The sequence below is a fragment of the Glandiceps talaboti genome, chromosome 21, assembly GCF_964340395.1.
Source record: "Glandiceps talaboti chromosome 21, keGlaTala1.1, whole genome shotgun sequence".
Classification (NCBI taxonomy): Eukaryota; Metazoa; Hemichordata; class Enteropneusta; family Spengelidae; genus Glandiceps; species Glandiceps talaboti.
In genome coordinates, this window is record NC_135569.1 from 7,506,974 (window position 1) to 7,529,461 (window position 22,488).

A 22,488-nucleotide genomic window follows, 5' to 3' on the forward strand; every position below is an offset into this window, starting at 1 on the left:
ACAGACGATACAACAACTTAATCTTAATTATTAACCAAAGAAATCTCGGATTTATTATATGCTAACCTTTACTGGTTGAATGAATGTAACAAAGCAAGCGAACTAACAATCACTAAAGGTTCAGTGACGTCGTCAGCCCCAGAGCAGAGCCCCAGAGTTGGGACATGAAAGAAATTCTATTCAGCGGTCAGTGCCGTGTGAAGGAAATAACACAACTCCAGGAGAGGTGTGCCGAGTTAGAAGGTAAGAGAAACACATACAACAACAACAACAACCGAAAAGGGTGCCGTCTGGTTCGGCAAAAATCTTGAAGTTACTAACAGTAAATAAGTGGTACATGGTGTCGTCTGGAGCGACACAAATTAAGTAAATTCTTTACATTTTCAGCCAGGCTATTAGGGTGTGGGTAGCATAAAGTCAGCCTTGACAAGGTAAATGTACCATAGTTGGTAGGATTTTAGGAAAGATTTTTGCCGCATCCGATGAGAGAATGTAACACAGCCAGTAAGATTATTTTGAGTCGGACAATGCTTTGTTTGAGGTTATCTGGTTCCTATTGTATGATAACATGATTTGTTGGTATCAGTACGGTCTACTAAGGAATCGAACGAGTCCCTCTCACTAGTGACACACCTACATTAAAGTGAAGGGTAGTTTGTCCTAGTACATTGTGTTGTATTTCGGGGGTATACTCCCATAGAAAATATACGGAAATGCGCCTCCGACTGGGTCAAATTTTCTTAAAAATTGAAATTTGTAAGACGTAAAAATCCCTAAAAATGGGTTGACTTTTCATCAGAAAATCCCCAATCATGTCGAGGACATCAGAAAATGTCCATATGCTGTAGCAATACCTTCTCAGCACCAGTGTAAACCAATCCATAACAATGGGTCTGTTTTTTGGATTATATATGGGTTACACCCCGTATGAAAATCTGTGGTGAGGTCATATTTAACTTGTCCAAACTTTGAGTTTTTTATAATTTTGGCATCCCACTGCTGCCACCAGTGTCACATATTCCACAGCTGCCAGATCCCACCATTGCCAACATTGTACCAAAATATCACAACTTATCAGTCAAATAGCTATTGACAATGAATGCAGTGAATACACTAGTTGTGCCGTCATGAGGGATGGGCCTCATAGAAGTGGAGGGTGGATTGTGTGGTTAGATATTGGTGATAATGTGGTGAAATGGGGATTTTGACAGTCCCGATAAGGTCGGTAGTGCAATATCTGTAGTCTTTTGGAGTTGTAGGTTTCATCTTTACCAATTGGACTCAAACACGGCAACTAATTAATGCAATGCCTCCTCACAAATCCACTGTGCTGGTAATAGTGGACCGGAAACAACTAAATTTCTTTAAAATTGTCGACGTGGTGGCAGCAGTGGGATCGAGTCCTTGCCTACTTATTCCGGGACTTGTGTCCCTTTTCATGTTTAGCAGGTTTTAAACGCATTTAAAAAAAAAATATTTCAACGGCGGGTTGGGGGGGGGGGATATGTTTTAAAGAAAGGCTATTCAGTATGTGCACGTGGGCGGGTCACTTTTAAGCAAACGGAATGAGGGGAGGGGGGATTTTACATAGCAGACCATGCTAGGTTTTCCTTGGCCCTTCCCCCTAAGCTTGTAGTTACTGAACGCGCCCTTACACATTAATGCCACGTGTGCAGTCAACAGTTTTCAAGGTATGGGCTTACAAATTATTACATTACGCTGGTATTGTTTCAGCAGCTTCCCTCTGGTATTGTGCATGACACCATTTATTAATGTTTCTTACGTTTAGAGATTTAAAAAGGGATTGCTTTACTTCCGTGTGAATGTAGAATTGTCTACGTGTCAGCTGGTACTTGGATTAAATTATCATGTTGTAATGTTTAATACGCGTGATGCGTAATTTGATTGACAGTTAGAAAATAAGTTATTGTTATTGTTGTTGTTGTTGTTTTTGTTGTGTGACTACAGAGGTAAACCTCTATAATGGGTTGTCAAAGTACGAGAGCGAGATCGAGAGAGGGAGACAAACAGACAAACATACATACATACATACATACATACATACATACATACATACATGTCATACATACATACATACATACATACATACATACATACATACATGTCATACATACATACATACATAGACAGAGACAGTAACTAACAGACAAAGAGACAGAGACAGACAGAGACAGACACAGATCAACAATAACACAGATACAGGAAGAAACTTAACTATAATTCATTTGGGGTCAATAGAAAAATATGTTTTATGAATTCTGCATGTTAGCAAGTAGTGCCGAGACTAAGTTTACCGATCGTAATACCTAAATATTGTTTACAAAACAAGGGATCGAAAGTTATACATTGAGTGCAGGGTTACATTTGGGGGCAAGGCTAAATATGTATTCACTGAGTTCAATACACCACGCCCATTGTGACGTCATGGCAAGCGAGTATATTGCGTCTAGACTTTGCATGTATGCATATCACGGCAAAACAAACGGACTCGTGTTGAATCGCGTGTAAACAAAGAATACATGATAGGTTCCATCACATTTCGTATGAGAAGACTAGAAAAATGTCAATCGTATTGCCAGGTAAATTAAGAGGAGATATTGTGTAATCTGACATCGACGAAAAATACAGTTCGGAGAGATAGAATACGCATGTTTACATAAATCACCTTCCTGAGGCTGAGACCATTCCATAGCTCACAGGTATGTATTTTCTTGTGTTGTGATAGTAAAACACCCTTCAATGTATGCCTGTGTAAAGTCTTTCATCTGGTTATAAAATGGATGAAATAATTAATTAAAATAAAGAGGGGGGGGGGGGGGGGCTGTATTTAATGTTCATACAGCTCAGGGCCCCTTTTACAATAAATTCACATTGTACAGGTATCACTTACATTATGTTATGTTATATGAAATGGCGGCCTACCCGTATGGTGTAATCAGTATTAAACGTTGATTTCGCATGCTATCGACTACTGTATTCGTTGTCGGCTGCAAAATATGTTTATAAAACGTCGTCTATTTTAGTGATGTTGAAGGTTGTTCTTCTAATCAGAGGAAGCGACATGCTAATAATATTGTCTGTTTGCATCATTTCATCTTTGTGATCACCAATCTAAAATATAACCCTTTTCAGTTTTTTGCTGATCTGTATTTCTATGGTTACAGTGTGGGTCCTGATTTCAGGAATAAAACACCGGAAACTTATCCTTTTTTTTGTTCAATGATAAAGATATTAGTGTGAGGAGATAATTATGTCGTACGGATACCAAAGAGCAGCAATTATAATTCATGCACCCCGACCACTCTGTCGCATACGCAAATGAAGAATGACAGACAGACAGACAGACAGACAGACAGACAGACAGACAGACAAACAAACACATAGACATAGTCAGGTACTCAGAGGAACACGAAAAGAAAAAAGAATGGGGAGATGTAAATTATTTGTAGCAAATGTTGCCAACCTCAATTACCTTTTTTTCCTAAAAAATTACATAATATACAAAGTGGTATGTGGAAACACAATAATATTATCATATAGTTGAGACTAAGTAGGTATGTACAGTTGTAGGAGAAGCTTTTAAAATTGACTATAATTCATAATTTGACACGCCCTTCTCATTTCGTAGTAATATACAAAAATAACGACTACATATGTGATGGCAATAAACGCCCACTCGAACTATTGTATTCATCATTATTCAAGCTGTTTATTGAAGAATTGCACACGATCGACAGTCGGCACAACGCTGATTTGAACGACAACACCCTCTGTACGTTTAACCTTTTGCAGACAATACACAGTTGATTCTGAAGTTGAATTGGTGTCGTTCAACTCAAGGTGTGAACGTTTATAATGTACTGATTTGAACGTTGTTTGAATATAACACCACATGCATTCGGTTTAATATACCATAGCATTTTATCTTGCATTTGAGTCAACCTTTTACTTCAGTTATTGACCATAATAATAATAATTATTATATTATTGATTTTGTTAAGTAAGAAATGGATTCTGGTTTTACAGCAAATTTTATAGCAATAATTTAGAGATGAAAACGAACAGCTGCACAGCCGATTAATGAACACAATCAAAGCATGCGCATTGAAAATTTGAATGCGATTTTTCGGGTCAGTGTTCACTTAGAAATATACAAAACATCAGGACATAATACACCACAGAAAATGCACGACACGAAAATGTGAAGGATTTATATTTTTCCCAAATAAAAATTGAAACTGAATTTAGAGGAATTCGTCCCAATGCATGAATGCGATTAGTATAAAATATTTAAAGTGACAGAATAGAATTGTTTTGGAAAGCGGTCATCACTTAACCTCATTTAACCTTTGACATGTCACGTGATATAAATACAGAAGTAAATGTCAGCGGTGTCACTAACTTGACTGTACTTGGTGGAAAACTGAGTGAAATCTAGAAAGCTTACTTGGTATAGAGTGCATATCTCTGTCATGCAGTGCTTAGCCGTCTGAATACCTAAATAAAAGCTAGCCACATTAGTAATTTACTCTGGTGTTTCTATCCATAGTTTTTCTCATGAATAGTACGCCGACTATTTACTTGAAATTATTTTATCACCAACAAAGTGTTCTATCCACAATTTATGAATTAAAAGCCATCGATTAAATTAAATTGGCTGTTAATTGATTGCACTACTGTCGTGTTCCAGCCATATTTTGTTTTTTTATTGATTAAACTGCTCCCAATTTAATTAAAAATTCAAATTATCATTAACAACAGGGTGTTCCATGCATATCTTGTTCTGATTAAAAGACGTCGATTTAATTAAAAATGAAATTTAAACAAATTACAAACCACTGCAATGGATATATGTTAATATGCAATATTCACTTTTAGCAAATTAAAATGTTATTTTAATTAAAATATGGTAACTGTATGAGAAATGCCAATGAAATATGTTTCAAACTTCATCTTCCTGTGTCTCGACTAAACTTAAGATTCGTCCCTACAAAAATATACTTCAGTCGTATTTGTTTCAAGCAGTCTTTCCTCGCCGTTTCATCTTGATTCATCCAAAGAGTTCATTAGACGCACGAACAATTCAAAATATAACCACAAACCACTACTACTGTCGGAGGAAATTATTTTGAATTTTAAAAATGTACCAGTGAACATAAAGGCCAGATCCGACAGCCGTGTCAAACTGTCCATTTTATTGCGTCACTTCAAAATACGTGAACATGTAAAAGCTAAAGTGTCACCGTTGACAAAAAAGTATTAAAAGTACTACCATGGTACTTATGTGACAGTGCATAACTGAATACTGGCCCTATCAGAAGAGATTATAAAGCTTAAACATTGTTTGTAAGCAACAATAGATTTGCGGTCGTAACGTATAATTTACTTCTTGGGGTGTGACAAGAATTGATAGGGTGTCAGATGTTGGGCATAGTTGAACGACACTACACTATGACCACTAGCATAAGGTGAGGATGAGGTCACAGACAAGTAAGAAGATAATTGTCTGTAATGAGGCTGAGTGCTATGCTTTTACTCTTATTGTTCGTATCGTCTTGTAGGAAATATCCTAAAATTTTCTCTAAGCGTTCCTACATTAATTACATGTTCAAAAACGGTTGACCATAACGAATCTGTAGACGGAGCTTTTAAACAGCAGGTGTTGGAAAAGTGTTTGTCAGGTCACACTGTCCTGCTAATGCCGGTCGAGACGACCTTGGATATCCTTTTCTGTTTGTAACATCAAAGTATTTTCAACAATAGGTTACTTGTGTTTACATCATGGAAGTAGCGACGCGATTCCAGTAAACATGTTATTGATGTATATTTTCTTTTGTTTGATTTTATGAATGCAGGCTCTGCCGATTCTGCGTATGGCCGTTTGAGTTCATCCACAATGACCTTTATATACCCCTATTGTATGTATTATTAGTTTTGAATTATAAAAAGGTTACTACCCATATTAAATATGATTACGTCATGATATCTGATTTGCACATTGTGTGGTTGTATGCGCGATATATGCTAACAATTCCTTTCAGTAACTTCTACAGAACTTGTATATGTTGTTCTGATAGGTATATGTTTTCGACTATGACTGTTATTTTCATTAATTTCATTTCATGTGATTAGTTTACTTATAAATATACTATGTGAGTTTTTGTTTTGTTTTCTTTATTGTACAGTTACGCATAAACATATTTTATTATCTTTATAGTATCGGGGCCATAGACTAGACTAGTTCTGCTTGAACTATTTCTATGTCCCTCACCAGGTACAGTTTTTCTTTTCTTTTCTATCAGTTGTGTATCATTTTCCCTTTGTGTCTGGTGAAAATAAATAATATGAATATGAATATGAATGAATATGGTGTTTGTGATATTATGATATATTGTGTTGTGTTGTTTTGTGTTGTGTTGTGTTGTGTTGTGTTGTGTAGTGCTGTGTTTTGCTGTGTCGTGTCGTGTCGTGTCGTGTCGTGTCGCGATCGTGCGGTGTGGTGTGGTGTTGTATTGTATTGTGTTGTGTTGTATTGCATGATCCTCTGTTTTCGGTAAACCTTTTTTCAGGTTATCCGTAGACGATCTCGCAGCTTGTCAGAAAAATATATTAGGAGCATTCCTATAGTTTCCCAACAAATATAGATGTTAGCTAATGGGGCTTACATAACACAAACTTCTAAACAACCAACTTCAAATGTGACCATTTATAACTGTACTAGATTTCTGTAAATGATAACATATATAATATATATTTATTTATTTATACAGGGATTAGCAAGAAAACAATTCAAGACTCTAGAAAAAACGTTTACTAACAACATCTGTCATAGATGGCCATAACGTGAGTCACTTTTTCTATACTATAGTATAAATATTTGCACTGATAATGTCATAGATCATTGTATTTCTGTATTGATAGACTATGAGGGAATCGCATTTGCGACGCGATTGCTATAAAAGTTAGCCAATTGATATATAATAATGTGTTTCATTTGAATATGAAATATTTGAATATAATCATATTAATGTATGTGAATGTATGTATACTATCGGAATTGTTGTTGATTAAAAATAATTATAAACATATCACAAAACACACACTTCATAACTCATGTTTCGTTTGAAACATGTTGAAACCCTGTTTGTTGTTAGTAAAACTATATACATTCGTTTCGTAAATGTACCAATTGAGTTATAATTTCATATTCCCCTGCTATAGGAAAGAAGACCTTGTGCCACTGGACGAGTGCAGTACAGAATATGTACAGCTTTGCGAAAACACTGGCCTGGGTACGGAGAATTCAATCCAAGAAGATTTTCTGAGTGCTGTTGAGAAAAGTAATTATGCTCGAGTTGAAGAAATCTTGTCTCAACATCAGGTACAGTTCTATTTTAACCCTATCACAAGCTTTAAAGCCATTCCAGACTAGTTACTCATAACAGGTATACAGAGCAGGGTCAGCTGTACAGGTCATCTATGTCTCACCTCGTGTAAAGCTCTTCCAAATCAGTTGTTAATGACGTATGGACCAAACCATACCAGGACAAAGCAAATCAAATCAGGCCAAGGTCGAGTCAAACTGAGCAGACACACAACATTAGAACTAAAGTTTAAGAAACATCTAAATAATTACATCACGCGCTGAGTTCCATAGGCATACGGCAAGATAAGCTACAATACAATTTGTCATGCCTTTTTTTCTCTCATTTGATATATGAAATAATAATGTGTCTCCTACACTCGTGTCTTATTCTTTAAAGATATTTGAGTTCCTGATTGTAACTAGCATTATAATATTGGCGTAACTTCAATGACGCTTAAAAATATTCAAAGGACCTCATTGGATTTGAAAGAAATATGATATGAAAATTAATTACACTAGAATTTCATTCGTCTTCTCTTGGTTGTACAGTGTGCAGAGCTTTGCAGCTATCAAGGTAAAAGGAAAGGGATATCCATAAAAGCTTTGGAAATAGCGGCAAAACGAGATGATTTCTTCATGATCAAATTGTTGCTGGAAAATGGAGCGAATTTGTTGGAAAGACCAGATTTTGACGGTAAGAAAGGTTTCTGTTTTGGTATCATATTTTATACAGAGCCTTCACATTTGTGCGTCATGGCTATTGAAGAAACTTGGCTTGAAGCATTACAGCTGATGAAAGTGATATCGTTAAATTATACATTACATTTGATTTGTTATTTGTTTCTTGGGAAGGGGTAGAGACATTAATGTTTAGAGCCAGATATATACCATGCCTCAAATACTGCACATTGGATTACTTTATCACAAAAATTATAACATTTATTGGCTAATAATGCACTACAAGCAGCAATGATCGTATGTATGTATGTATGTATGTATGTATGTATGTATGTATGTATGTATGTATGTGTGAGTGTGTATGTGTGTGTATGTGTGTGTACGCATGCAACTATGGGTGTGTGAGTGTGAAGATCTTCATCAAGAAATAAGCCTTGTTAACCCATGTTCAATAGTTAGTATTAATCATTTGTATGCGAAATCGTGATTTCTTATCAGATCCTACAACATTAATGGAAGAGAAGATTAATATGTACAGTGCTGTATCAAGTCCAGCATACATAACAATGACATATCTATATTTGGAGAGAAAGAACTCAAAGGAAGAAGGGAAAAAGAATTCAAAGGAAGAATTTAAAGATTTTATGCAAACGGCGTTTCATCTGATAGAAGAATTGAACGACCTACTGAAGGAGGAAATTTCCTTAATTTGGAAGGTTAGATTTATTCGTATTTTAGAGTTCTAAAGTGTGAACCTGTGTCAATGACAATTATAATTCTAAAATCATCATCATCATCATCATCATCAGCAGCAGCAGCAGCAGCAGCAGCAGCAGCAGCAGCAGCAGCAGCAGCAGCACGACCACCACCACCACCACCACCACCATCCTCCTCCTCTTCCTCCTCCTCCTCCTCCTCCTCATCATCATCATCATCACTACCACCACCACCACCACCACCACCACTATCACCACATCATCATCCGATCAGCATCACCTTTTCAATGTTCCATTAAAACGACGATGGCGACCATGACAATATTACTGAAACTATGTCAGAGAGACACATTTTGTAGTATTCAATAAATCAATTAATTTCCTCAGTACAGCAATGCCACACCATTTGATACAATGGAATACAGACATATTTTAATTGCTTTCAACCTTATATTCAGAAAAAAATATTTTACTGCTCATTTTATTAAGAATCTCTGCTTTTCAAAATTACCAGATTTTCTTCAACCTCACCCTTTCGAATGAGTTCAACAAGAAGATCACCGTTTCAAATGAATTATATATCGAAAACAACTAGGAATGTGATCGTTACCCCTTTTGTCTAAGATGTGCCGTTGATGATGCCGTTACATCTAATCCTGCCATGAATTATGAGAAAATCTCTCGTGGTGACATCATATTTACCATAATTTCTTTGACACGAATATCAAAACAAGATGACATAACAGCGGAAAATTACGTCTCAAAAATGTCCAATGAAACATGCAATGTATATATGTTTTTCACAGGCAAAGATTGCAGCTCTGCAGCATCGCTTGAAAGTGTTCACACTCCATGTGTTGCAATGTTGTCATTCAGTTAACGAAGTGAAGTGGCTCTTAGGCGGAGGCTATTATGATACTCATGACGACAAAGATGATCACTCCTTATGTGATGGTAGACACTATACTCTGTTATCTATGCTCACACTTGAGCGCAGACCAAAGCGTTTCCTCATCGCAGAGAAAGCCATAGCAACAGAGCAGAAAGAGGTAATATATCTTTACGTGTACTAGTTCACATAGACTTTCAACAGCCCGATGGTGGTGATAACAATCACTGTCTGTCTGGCAGACTAGAAACAAAGAAAAACTTGGTTCTACAAATATGAATGATCATTGGCTATACCTAAATTCGTATTGCTTCACTGATGAGATAACATTAATATAAGAACCTGACATTTATGTTTGATATTTCCTTCATAACAATGAAAAGATTATTTTAAAAGCATTGTGGTAAATTCTAAACTAGTTTATATATATGGAAATATGATCCGGCTAACAAAGATATCCTGTAGCAACTCTTACTTTTATTGTGGATGTTCTGTTCTCAAAAGCCTTCCCAATGTTTACCAAACGTTTCTAGTAAGTTATCAGGGATGTTTGATTATCTTAATGTTTGTTCTTTTAATACCTCAAGTACCAGCAAGTTACTTTTTATTTCCTTCTCCTTTTCTTAAGGGGTGAGTCCTACTTGCTATAATAGTATACACAATACTTTGATACCAACAGGAATAGCAGTGGTGTGGAAGCCATGCAAAAAAATACACCCATCGCGACTCTGTCTCGTTCCACTAATTTTAGACTTCAGTGCCTGATTCTGCTACGTGAAAGGAAAAGATCATTTGTTGGCTTGTGGTGCGGGTTATAATAAAATTAACGCAGAATACTTGTTTTCTTACAGTTTATCGCACATCCAATGGTGCAGAAATTTCTTCGAGGTCAGTGGACATGCGGACAACCTGAATGGACACAGAAAAATGGATTTGGATGGGAACTGCTATACGCTATCTTTGCTTTCTTTGTATTTGGCATCCTGCATCAAATCTTCCCAGTTCACATTATCTTCTGCACTAGAACAAGGCTGCATCACCTCTATGACAGCCCAAAGGCCAGCTTCCTTAGTCACTACTTTCATTACGCTTTCTTCTTAATCTTAATGTTTATATATGAAGTATTAGTACAGTTCAAAATTGAAGGTTCTGAAGTCAGAAATGAAGGCTATATGATGATAAACCATAAAATCATACTAGCAATTCTGATCATTTGGTTTATCACGTTATGCTTTATTGAGCTGGGGCAATTGATAACATATGGAGTAACTGGTTATTTTAAGAGTAACTGGAACCTATTAGATCTGTTTATTCTGGCAACGTTTTTCATCAGCATAATTTTAGCCAATCCGGACATAGTTGGTCAGATTTATGGAAATCCCTACATTTACATAATTTTGAGTAAGTTAACTGCTTTCACTTATGTCTGTGCTTTACTGCGATTCTTAAAGCCATTTCTTCTGTCTCACTACCTTGGACCAACTTTGCTCGTATTTACGTCAATGAGGCACGACATCATCCGATTTCTTATCATCTTTACCTACGTCATTGTGGCTTATGCTCTTGCCATGTATTACTTCTATGTGAATGTTGGGCCAGAAAACTCCGTCTTTGCAAAGTAAGTACTAGTCTGTAAGCTACGCATCATTAGGGTTACCTCACACATCGACCCACCCATTCACGAAAAAGGCCGTTGAAGGCATTAATATATATATATATATATATATATATATATATATATATATATATATATATATATATATATATATATATATATATATATATATATATATATATATATAAGCTTTAACTCAACTATCACAACTTTAACATTTTTATGCAATCACGGCCCTCTAAATACGTATAAGCAAGAACGTCAATTCAAAGGCTAATACAATACTATTTACATATTGTCTACAGGTTTTCATCATCGTTGACTGTTCTAATGACGAGTATATTTGGAGGAGTAGGTACCGAGTCGTTGGAAATAAACAGTCTAGTATGGCAGAACATATCGAATGAACACAATGAGTGGGTAGATATAACTATAAGATACTACACTGCAATGGGCTATATACTCTATGTATCATTTGGACTTATTGTCTTGATAATGCTGTTAAATCTATGTATTGCCATGCTGTCAGACAGGTACACTAAACTACAGGTATGTTATTGTCATCTACTGTCAATAGGCATGTATGTATGTATGTATGTATGTATGTATGTATGTATGTATGTATGTATGTATGTATGTATGTATGTGTGTTTTGTGTATGTATGTATGTATGTATGTATGTATGTATGTATATGTGTTTTGTGTATGTATGTATGTATGTATGTATGTATGTATGTATGTATGTATGTATGTATGTATGTATGTATGTATGTATGTATGTATGTATGTGTGTTTTGTGTATATGTGTTTTAAGTGTTTTTAATTGATAAACATGTACTATCATCAAGATGTATCTATTTTCACGAAGGTGACTTTCATATTGATGGCGAAGCGTGTTAAGGAATGATTTGTCGTCGTTGTTGTTGTTGTTGTTATTGTTGATATTATTATTATTACTGTTGTAGTTGTACTGCCGCACTCTCCGTTCAAAAGTGTCACAGTAACGCACAGATTTCCTAATTAAACATAACATTAACTTATAATAACTAAACTAACGTAAACTAAAGTAAACTGCTCAAATAATCAAAATAAAGTAAGGTAAAGTAAAGTATAGTAAAGTAAACTAATTTAAACTTTTAATAAACTTCATAATACGAAAGAAAACTATCAATTTTAGGTGGAATTGAACTGAAAGGATTGAAAATGACGTAATGGTATGACGTAATGGTATGACGTAATGGTATGACTAAATATAGATATATATATGCTTTCTTGTCACTTGTTTCATATCTTGTTTTGTTTTTACCATTAGGAAAACATTGATAGAGAATGGAAATTCGAAAGATCTTCAATATGGTTGGATTACATTGGATCAACAGGAGCGAATTTGAATTCATTGTCAAGTGTAGTTTGTTTATTGGTCGGTATTATTTGCACGGTTTGCATGATGTGCTGCAAATGTTGCAAGTGTGGTTTCGCTGAAACCGATGGGCCAGTCAGAGAAGTATCGCCAACGGTAATTGTAGTATCTCATTTCGTAGCTGTTACAGACAGACAGACAGACAGACAGACAGACAGACATAGACAGACAGACAGACAGACAGACAGACAGACAGACAGACAGACAGACAGACAGACAGACAAACAGTACAGGCGATGTTATCCATTCTATTTTAAAAACCTACACTACCAGAAAGCACGATATTTGATTTGCCTTTAGCACCCCACGAATCTAAGCACCCCACTACACCATGGCCATGTACATGATTTTGCCCAAGAATGGTTAATGCAGGCAATATGTTTACTTATATTACGTACTGATCAATGTTTTAATTTAGTGTCAAACGAATTGAGGTATTCCTCGGCGTTTATTCACATTTTCCTCGAACCTCGATATGAAAATGGTTCTCCAAAATGACTAAATGAAATTTAACTACTTCGACATATTTCAAGGTTTTTGTTCAGGTTAAGTGGTACATTATTGATTTTGATAAACATCTAAAAAGATCAGTTCTCGTTGAACTGTACATGCACAGTATGCGTTAAAGGGGGACACAAGCTCGTTTATATATGCTAACGTTGGAGGCCTAATACGTTAGGGGCGTAATAGTTGCTGTATATTTAAAAGGTATTCACATCATTCTACTTACTGAAGATGCTTTAGGATCACTTGTGATTGGCAGAACTCAAATTTGGTATTACGATATATCTTATATACAATCCGATGACGTAATTTATCATACGTATAGAAAAATGGTGAAGAAATCCCTATTATGCAATCAATTATTCTAACGATGCCATAAGACACTCTCAATGTCAAGGACAACATGCATGGACATTAATATTATACTAGAACAATTTAATTAAGGTTTTATGTAAGTATTTTCATTTGAGTAAAAAGTTTTTAAACTCAGTTTGTATCACTGTAATCGTTTTTGACTCCTTTGTACTAAATGTACATCTCTGTTTTTCAGAAAACAGACAAGCTTGAAATGACTGATGTCGAACCAAGAGTAAACACTGTTGCACTTCAGGTCAGCTATATCTTGAGATAGACTTATAACTATTGAAAAGTCATATTCGTGTAATATCAGGGCGTGTCGATTCGAGGAATAGTTTATACAAGGATATGTTAATATTCTTACCAATGATTATGTAAATCACACGACATCTCGCAGACAAACAACCTTATAGGAGAATTATGCGTCGAGATTTTCAAATCGGATTATCAACTCTTTGCAAATGTACCGTAGTTACTAGCATGGTCTGAGAGATACACGGAATACCACTAGCACCGCCGTAAATAAGCTACCATGGTTGACAGATTATTATACAAGTATGTATATACGAGTGCGATGTGATTGTGTAACATTGTGTAACTTTGCAAAGGAAACATATACGAATTAACACTGTTCGAATTTACATAAGATGACCGATTCAATGACTGATTCCGTAACTAAACATTTTCATCCACTATCACCATCATCACAAACACAGCAATCACTATCGAAACCACAACTATAACAATTCCCACAACAGCAACAAATATATCACCCCAAGAACCAAAGCCATGACCACCCCATCATCATCACAACTACCACCACCATAGCCACTATAAAGACCATCATCATCAACTGACACCCTAACAACCCCCCTCAACCACCATAACAACCACCACCACCCCGTCATCCTTTCAGCCATCACCGTCGTCACCGCCACCATCACCCGAACATTATCACAAAAACTTTCAGTCACCTTCAGAACCACTACCACTACTACCATCACCATAACCACTAACACCATTACACCCACATCATGCTACAGCCATCACCACCCTCAGAGCCACCAGTGTTGCAACCAACCATGGAGGTACCTCCATGAACCAACCAACCAACCAACCAACCAACTAACCAATACCAACAACAGGAAGACCTACCGCGACTCAAACACTATACTGTGCTTTGGTCATCCTGCTAGCATTACTACTACCTGTATTGTTTACAAATATATCATACAACGTATATGCTAGAATAGGTGACAAAAACCTTTCGTTCATTTCAGCTGGACGATGAACGTGGATATGGGAGTCTCCAGCAGAAGAGAGAACAGCCTACACATACTCCATGCCCAGCTTATCGCCAAGTTAGTATCTTCTCCTTCTCAGACTTTTGGTAAAACTGTACTGTGACAGAGTTTATTATAACATTTCAACTTACTATAGTGTGTGGTCTTAATCCATAATATGGCAAGCCTATTGATAATAATCGTAAAAGTTATTTGTACGATTAGTAATACGTTGTTCATTTTTTCTGTTTTCAGGGAGCAAAGCTAAAATACAAACAGGTAAAAGTGTCTAAGTATCCTATATAAAAATGTGAAGCTTTTGCAATTAACAGTTTCTAAACTGTACATATTAGGCAGCCATTCAATACGATGCAATGTAAACATATGGACGGATGAATGGATGGATAGATGGGGAGATGGAGGGAGAGAGGGATGGATGGATGAATGAGGAGTTATAGGGGATGGGTGGAGGAAGTAAGTTTGGATGGATGGGTACGGAGGGGTGGCTAGATGGATGGATGGGTGAGTGGGTGGTTTGTTGGGTGCATGAATGAATGGGGAGGACGGATATACGGAATATCAAGTATTGATGGCCAGAAAGATAGAGATATGTAGCTCCAGATTAGGTATTACGATAATCACAGATAATCCCATAGTCCTTTGCATCTGAGCATGCTCAGTATGAATTACAAGTTCTCTATTAGAGAATTGGAGACCGTGTGTCACGCATGCGTGCAAGTGTGTCTATGAGTTAGGCTTCAATTTCTAAAATACTAAATTAAGGACATATTTCTCTGATGAAAAATGCTTCATTTCCTATGTCTTACAGATATTGAATGTTTTACTAAAACGGTACATTGATAAGCACGTTGACCCACAGAAGGAGACCGCGTCTGCTACAAATATCCAACCGGAAGGATCTCATTGAGCGACAGCGTGAACGCAAACTATGTTACATCATCATACTCAATGTTGAAGTCTACTGTGGTACAACCAACATAATAAACTGTCTGTACTTTATGACTTCACGAATACTAGAATTCTTTTTCCGGTTTTGATGTTGTATCTGAGCATCCCGAATAATCGAATCAACCAAGCATATCATAGAAAGTATAATCATGAACACTTTTAGTAATTAATGTTGGGGAATAGATGATAATAATAGTGATGTGAAATCATGAAATGACTCTCCAGAACCCAAAGTTTATTTAAAAAATATCGTCATTTCCTGGAGTGGTGTTCTCCTTAAATTCTAATAATAATTATTAGTCTTCAGTTTAATTAACATTGATGGTTTACAGAATCATGGGTGTTCAACATTTTAATTTAGATATGTTTTAATTAAGTGATTATACTTTCGAAAGTTTTCTTTTGGTGGGGGTGGGTGTTCGTTGATAAGTTACTACATTTTGTTCTATATGATCATGTGCGCCATTTGAAACTTGTACACTGAGGTTATAAAACGAAGATAATAATATTTTCTGTTGTCTGAGTCGGTCACAATCAAACTTAGCTTTAAGTTTACAGATAAGGTATTTTTTCAGGTTAGTGTCCAACTCCTCACAACAAAGTAACCAGAACATCACTTCAATACATAACACTACCTACCTATTTCAGAATCAATAAACATTCTGGCCGACTGGCATATTTCCAGACATTCTATCCACATCTAAATTTTGATTTCTGCTTTTTATCTGGGAAATTCCATGTGCTGTAATTTTACCAGAAAAAGGATTAGAACATTTGTGTCTCGTCTCACTGTTTACCAAAACACTGTCAATTATCATTGAGAAGGTCGCTTGTCGTAGACTTGGCCAATGGCAAGGATAGTGTCACACAGTAAACTACTACAGCTGCAATGTCTACACAAGTTATATCTCTTCACATTCGACCCACTGACTCCCATTATGACCATTTATTGATGGCAACCACAGGGGCATGGAATTTGCCATATTTGTTTACAAATAGTTGTGTTTTGTTCATCATTTAATATCTCCTTCTTTTTTTTTACAAAAATTATTTGTTTACTCTTTTGTTTTGCTCTTTAAAATAACTTTTCCCTACCAGGTGCCATGTAATAAAGTAATGATATGAAAATGTGTTTTCTTTTTAAAAAAATAAATTTTAACTTGATGGTTTTAACAAACCAGTTTTACTATGACTATCTTATTAATTATTTAAAAGTTTGTTCTAATCAGCGCCCTCAACCATTGATCCTTCCTTGGTCCGTGCCTCAGTCCCACTCACCATGTAATTAGTCTTTTTCATGAAAATGGTGAGGAAGTCCGAAGGAGGGTCAGCTGTTGAAACTGAGCATAATGTTGGTGATGTAAAACCATAATATGACTTTCCAGAACCAAAAGCTCATGAAAATGCCATCATTTCCTAGAGCGCATGTGGCATTCTCCTTTATCAAACACAAACACACACACACACACACACACATTTACACTTTATAAACCCATTGCATGATCAACTCAATTCACCTTGACTTCTCTTTCAAATAAGCAGTCATGTGTAAGATTACTTCCCGATTCCAAAATAAACATTTAATACATATTTTACAGTCTGACAAAATTTTATCCAAATAATGAACTTTTATATCAACAACATCTGATTATATATTTACAAAGTACCAAGTGAGTTGTTACTTATTTAATGTAATTACATCATCCAATCCTATATAAAATCTATTAAAGCTGCAATGGAATGTTCTTTTTTTGAAAAGTACAATGACTTTCTCATAATATCATACACCGTAACAGTATTGCATCACCTGTACACGTAGGTAAACGTATAGTGTAGCTGTATACATGATAAATCCAATCATATAGATTTTTGGATCGCATCCAAAAATTAGCGCCCTCAACGGTGAGCAAGATTTCAGCCTCTTGCTGTGCTGATTATGGGAATATCTACCATTTGATTAATATGTCCAATGTCTAATAATTGGTACCTTAACAATGTTCAGTAGATAGAATTGTGGGTGTTTGATCAAAATAAATGAGACTGCTCTTTTGGCTAAACTAAGTTATGCTTACAAAAACTTTGCAGAAAATGTTTATTCTTAGTAAATATTTTGTCACACATACTAGTTATTCATAAGAATACAGGTAAACAAGTACTAAGTTACAGTTTTAGGTGTTTAAGGTATATCAAATCAAACAAATTTTAAGTTATCACTTGCAAACCCACCATGTTGAATGTTGCATCATGGGAAATATGATAACAAATATTTATCAATTAGTATTGTAAACAGTGTTGATACATTCTTTGTAACCACAAATAATCATTCCATAGTGACCCTAACAATTGTGGGAGGTTAATTCTATCAGTAGCTCCAGATTAGATATTACGATAACCACAGATAATCCCATAGTCCTTTGCATCTGAGCATGCTCAGTCTGGATTGTAAGTTCCCTATTATATGGAAGTTGGGGCACAGTAATTGAACTGACTTGAATATACACTCATAAAGAGTAACTGGAAAACGTCTTTACTCAGTACCATATGTAGACATTGGAATTTTAATTCGAGATTTATTTTCACTTATTTTACTGGAAAACAAGAAAACACATTTTAAAATAAGTAGTGCCTAAATTACCTTCTCGTACATGAACACAGCCTGCTCTGCATCCCCATATTCTATTCTCCTGCTTTCTGAGAAAAACAACAATAACAGAACAAAGAACTGTTTTAAATTAGTTCTTTTTGTATAATGATATCCAGTGAAGGTGTTACTCATATTGAATATCATAGTATTGGTTAGCAAGTGACTGTGTTGTTTGTCGACTTTGAACTTCTTCCTTCTTTTCACTACCATGCCTTAACCTGCTTCTTGGTAATCTTCTCATTTGAGTAAAGACACTTGCTCTATGGTCTGCATCAGACTAAAACAGAAAACGAATGAGATGCAATATATAAATGGCATTTAATAACAAATAGATTGTCAATAACTTGAATTTATAAATTAACAAATAAATATTTTTTAGTTGTCCAGACAAATAGAGAAAATATTGTCTTGACAGTGATACACAACTGAATATATGCACATGTACTGTGTCAGAAAAGTTATATTCTAAACCAGTTTTAAACTGAATGCCATCAGATTTTTGTTCCTACAGAGAGTAATTGTTAGAATGCAAAATTTAAATTTATAGCTATCATAGCATGATATACCCCCTCAATTGACTCAATTACTGAAAATTGGTATTTATGCAAATGTCTCATTAATATTCATAGATGTTTACCATTGAGGTTGCCTTTAAGAGAAAGATGATGGTGAGATATACTCTCTCACATACCGTATCGCTAAAACATACACTAGCAGTCATGTAACCTTCTCTTACAGAAGGTAAAAATCAATCAAATTATTCATTAGCCTTGAAAAGCTAAATTAACAAACTTTATAGCACACATGCTCTGTTACCATCAATGTAAAAATTGACAAAATTACATGAATTTTAAAGCTATGTACTAAATTGCCAAAAATCGTTCTTTTATGCAAATATCTAATTACTATTCACAAGATGTTTACTAAATCCTAATCAGTTCCAGCAATTTTACCCTGAAGAATATATTGTTTACCAAATTTCATTTGAACAGTGCCATCCATTTGTGAGAAAATGAAGACACTGAGACATATACAGGACAATAACATACAAAGAGAGAGACATCCGTAAAACATAACTTTCCCTAAAACAAATACAGATTGCACCTATCCCTAGAAATACTACACTCAAATTTTAAATTCCGTAGAGTAATACATATAAACATACTACATACATCCTACATACATCACAGTTGTCTGTGCATACATACATACATACATACATAGAAGTGCACAAGGAACGAATAAGAGTCCGAATAACTAGATGCAATCCGACGTTTCGAATAAAAATTCTTTTAAAGGATAATGCATAGTATACACGCACATGCAAACATGAACACACACATACGCACTCACACACATATATACATGTATACGTATTATGTATATCAGTATTTGCTAACTTAAAGGAGGTGAGGAGATAAACTCTACCATGATGTATTTCCCATATTACAGCCTCTTCATCAGTGGTAGTCAGTGTATGTTTGAAACACCATCACATGTTCATTGTTTGTCTGATTAATTTTCCATTTGTTTCAGCCATTAAAGTCCAGTTTTTTTTTTACTGCGTCAGTTATTTTAACCTTTTAGAGACTTAATTTTCTGTAACTCTGTTAATTATACACCACCACTCGTCAGATGTGGGATGGCGAGGATATACACAATGTCATATAAATACATACATACATAGTAATATATATACATACATACATACATACATACATACATACATACAGACATATACATACATACATACATACATACATACAGAGACATACATACATACCGGTACATATACATAGACATACATACACACACGTATACATATACACACATACACGCATACATACATACATACATACATACACACATACACGCATACATGCATGCATACATACATACATACATACATACATACATGCATATATACATACATACATACATGTATACATGTTATACAATCATACAGATAGACAGACAGACAGACAGACAGACAGACAGACAGACAGACAGACAGACAGATTCATTTTATCATGGTTATATCATAACTGAGCCTCAGTTCAGGAGTGCTAAAAGTTAATTAATAATATAATTACATCACGAGACTTGACTGCATTCTCTTGCATGCTTAGATTCTGCTCCAATCTTCTTCCTTCCGCCGTAAAACCATAGTATCTTTCGGAACTGACTTTTGAATGGGCAGCATTGTGAAGGAAGTAACGGTTGTTCCTATGCCTGTTGTACAGAACAAAATCACAGATGCAATTTACATAATTTAAATCTGAAGTGGGAAGAAAACAAGCACACTTGTGGACCCCTCTAATGATAGCCAAATTGTGTTGTTGTGAGTCAAAATGAGAAAAACTGGGATTTCTTGTGAGTCATCACATAGTAATTTATAAGAGCCCTATAGGGGAACACCAAATTTTGGTGTGTCACTAGAAATTGTGTGAATCAGTAGCACGTCAAATTGGCTTAGAGGGCACACTCGATCATCACATTGTAAGAGATAGGGGAACACCAAATTTTGGTGCGTCACTAGAAATTGTGTGTGTCAGTGACGCATCAAATTGGCTTAGAGGGCACACTCACCACATTGTAAGAGTTAGGGGAACACCAAATTTTGGTGTGTCACTAGAGTCTTTTGTACTTACAAGTTTCTTCTTGCTTCCCTTAACCGACCCTGTTCAGCCATTGCAGCTGACTCTTGCACTGCTGCAAGTCCAACCAATTCTACATTTGTTGTCTACAATTTAATAAAATTATGAAAAATATGATCTTCACAAATACATGAACATTGTTTTTAATAATTCAACACAAAAGTATTGTCAGATCAAACCTGTTATTCCCCTTATCAAAATCTTGGTCTTCGAAACTTTAAAAACAAACTTCATTAAACAATCCCTTTCCAACCATTTGTCCTGTATAATTGTTGTTGTTAAAAATAGATTTATAACGGTTACCATGATTTTCAATAATGAGGGATACACTCACACAGTGCTTTTTGAAAATGGCTATAAAGCATAATGAGGAAATTGGGATATTTCATATTCTCTTATCGACATGACAGTTTGTATTTAATGTTGATAATCTTACCTTTTCCATCTTTTCTCTGTCATTTGTTGCTTTCCTTTTCTGGCTGAGTACCCGTACACATTTCATACCGTTTTTTCTGGTGTATTTCATCTGCGCCTGTATGAATTCAAAGCAGAACTTTATTAGTCTGATAGGACAAAAAAAAAATGTTTGTTTCTGATAACATGACTTCAGAATATAAAGTAGGTAGGTCATGATTTTGGTTTATTTGACATTTTATTTTTTTAAAATTACTTCGACCCAAGATGCAGTACTCATCAGTCACAATACTTTCGTAACAGTTGATGAGGTGTATTAATTTTAGTAAATAAAGACTGTTATGTGATCCAGAAGTAGACAAACTCAATATGCAGACTGTGCTGTTATAGCCTGAAAATATATGGAATGTGATTTAAAAAAGAAAGTAACAAACCTTACTTTGGGAAGAAAATCTATAGAAATAGAATAGAATAGAAGTAAGTTGTCATAATTGTACCTTTTTGCATGTAAAAAATGTTTAGGGTTGGTAGCTTAAACTAGGGTAGGTTGGGTTATCAGAAATGCAGTTTTTTTTTTTATTTGATCTACATGTAAGTTAAAGTGTGGAAATGGGCATTAAAATTCTGCTGGGTTTTACTCAATGTACACATATAAGTAATTACAACACAGGAATTACTATGCTTCACAAAGACAACCATGAGCTAAATTTTGATGTTGCATTTCTTGACCGGCATAAAATATCACTTGAATGCAATTCTCAGTACCTGCAATAGATTTGTACCTTATGCTACAGGGCCAAAATAGAGCAAGAAAGTAGAGTTATTTTCACACGCACCTATAGCAAATTGAATGCATATGAAGCAGGTGGAGCAAAAGTTATGGTGTCAACCAGCAAGAAATCAAACGTTCATTCATTATTTATATGATGCACCTAGGCAGTAATATTCTATTTTT

General features: G+C 35.3%; 2 protein-coding genes across 4 annotated transcripts in view; one reads left to right on the forward strand and one right to left on the reverse strand.

Moving 5' to 3' along the window:
* Window positions 1-16,915, forward strand: LOC144451458 (short transient receptor potential channel 4-like). The gene is made up of 13 exons (XM_078142298.1): window positions 1-243; window positions 6,792-6,864; window positions 7,243-7,402; window positions 7,937-8,081; window positions 8,564-8,781; window positions 9,588-9,830; window positions 10,522-11,288; window positions 11,591-11,834; window positions 12,598-12,801; window positions 13,760-13,819; window positions 14,847-14,927; window positions 15,105-15,128; window positions 15,679-16,915. The coding sequence occupies exons 2-13, from the start codon at window positions 6,854-6,856 to the stop codon at window positions 15,775-15,777; spliced, it is 2,256 nt and encodes a 751-aa protein (XP_077998424.1). The 5' UTR covers window positions 1-243; window positions 6,792-6,853; the 3' UTR covers window positions 15,778-16,915.
* Window positions 16,458-22,488, reverse strand: part of LOC144451457 (circularly permutated Ras protein 1-like) — a 25,941-nt gene continuing 19,910 nt past the window's right edge. The window contains exons 15-19 of one of the 3 annotated variants that reach the window (XR_013482295.1): window positions 21,556-21,651; window positions 21,114-21,205; window positions 20,556-20,694; window positions 18,454-18,739; window positions 16,458-16,560 (exon numbers count right to left, since the gene is read on the reverse strand). Coding sequence is in view for 2 of the 3 variants with exons in the window: in XM_078142296.1 (XP_077998422.1) it covers window positions 18,587-18,739; window positions 20,556-20,694; window positions 21,114-21,205; window positions 21,556-21,651 (480 nt within the window). In the remaining variant the exon portion in view is untranslated. Of the gene's footprint in view, window positions 16,561-17,453; window positions 18,740-20,555; window positions 20,695-21,113; window positions 21,206-21,555; window positions 21,652-21,967; window positions 21,987-22,488 lie in introns of those variants that run through there. The other 2 variants (XM_078142296.1, XM_078142297.1) reach the window with 2 other exon arrangements.

What these genes read in the sequence shown, in the direction of transcription:
- LOC144451458 (XM_078142298.1), top strand. An exon ending in TAAACACTGTTGCACTTCAG is followed by an intron (nt 13,820 to 14,846) that starts GTCAGCTATATC and finishes CGTTCATTTCAG; the next exon opens with CTGGACGATGAACGTGGATA. An exon ending in CATGCCCAGCTTATCGCCAA is followed by an intron (nt 14,928 to 15,104) that starts GTTAGTATCTTC and finishes TTCTGTTTTCAG; the next exon opens with GGAGCAAAGCTAAAATACAA.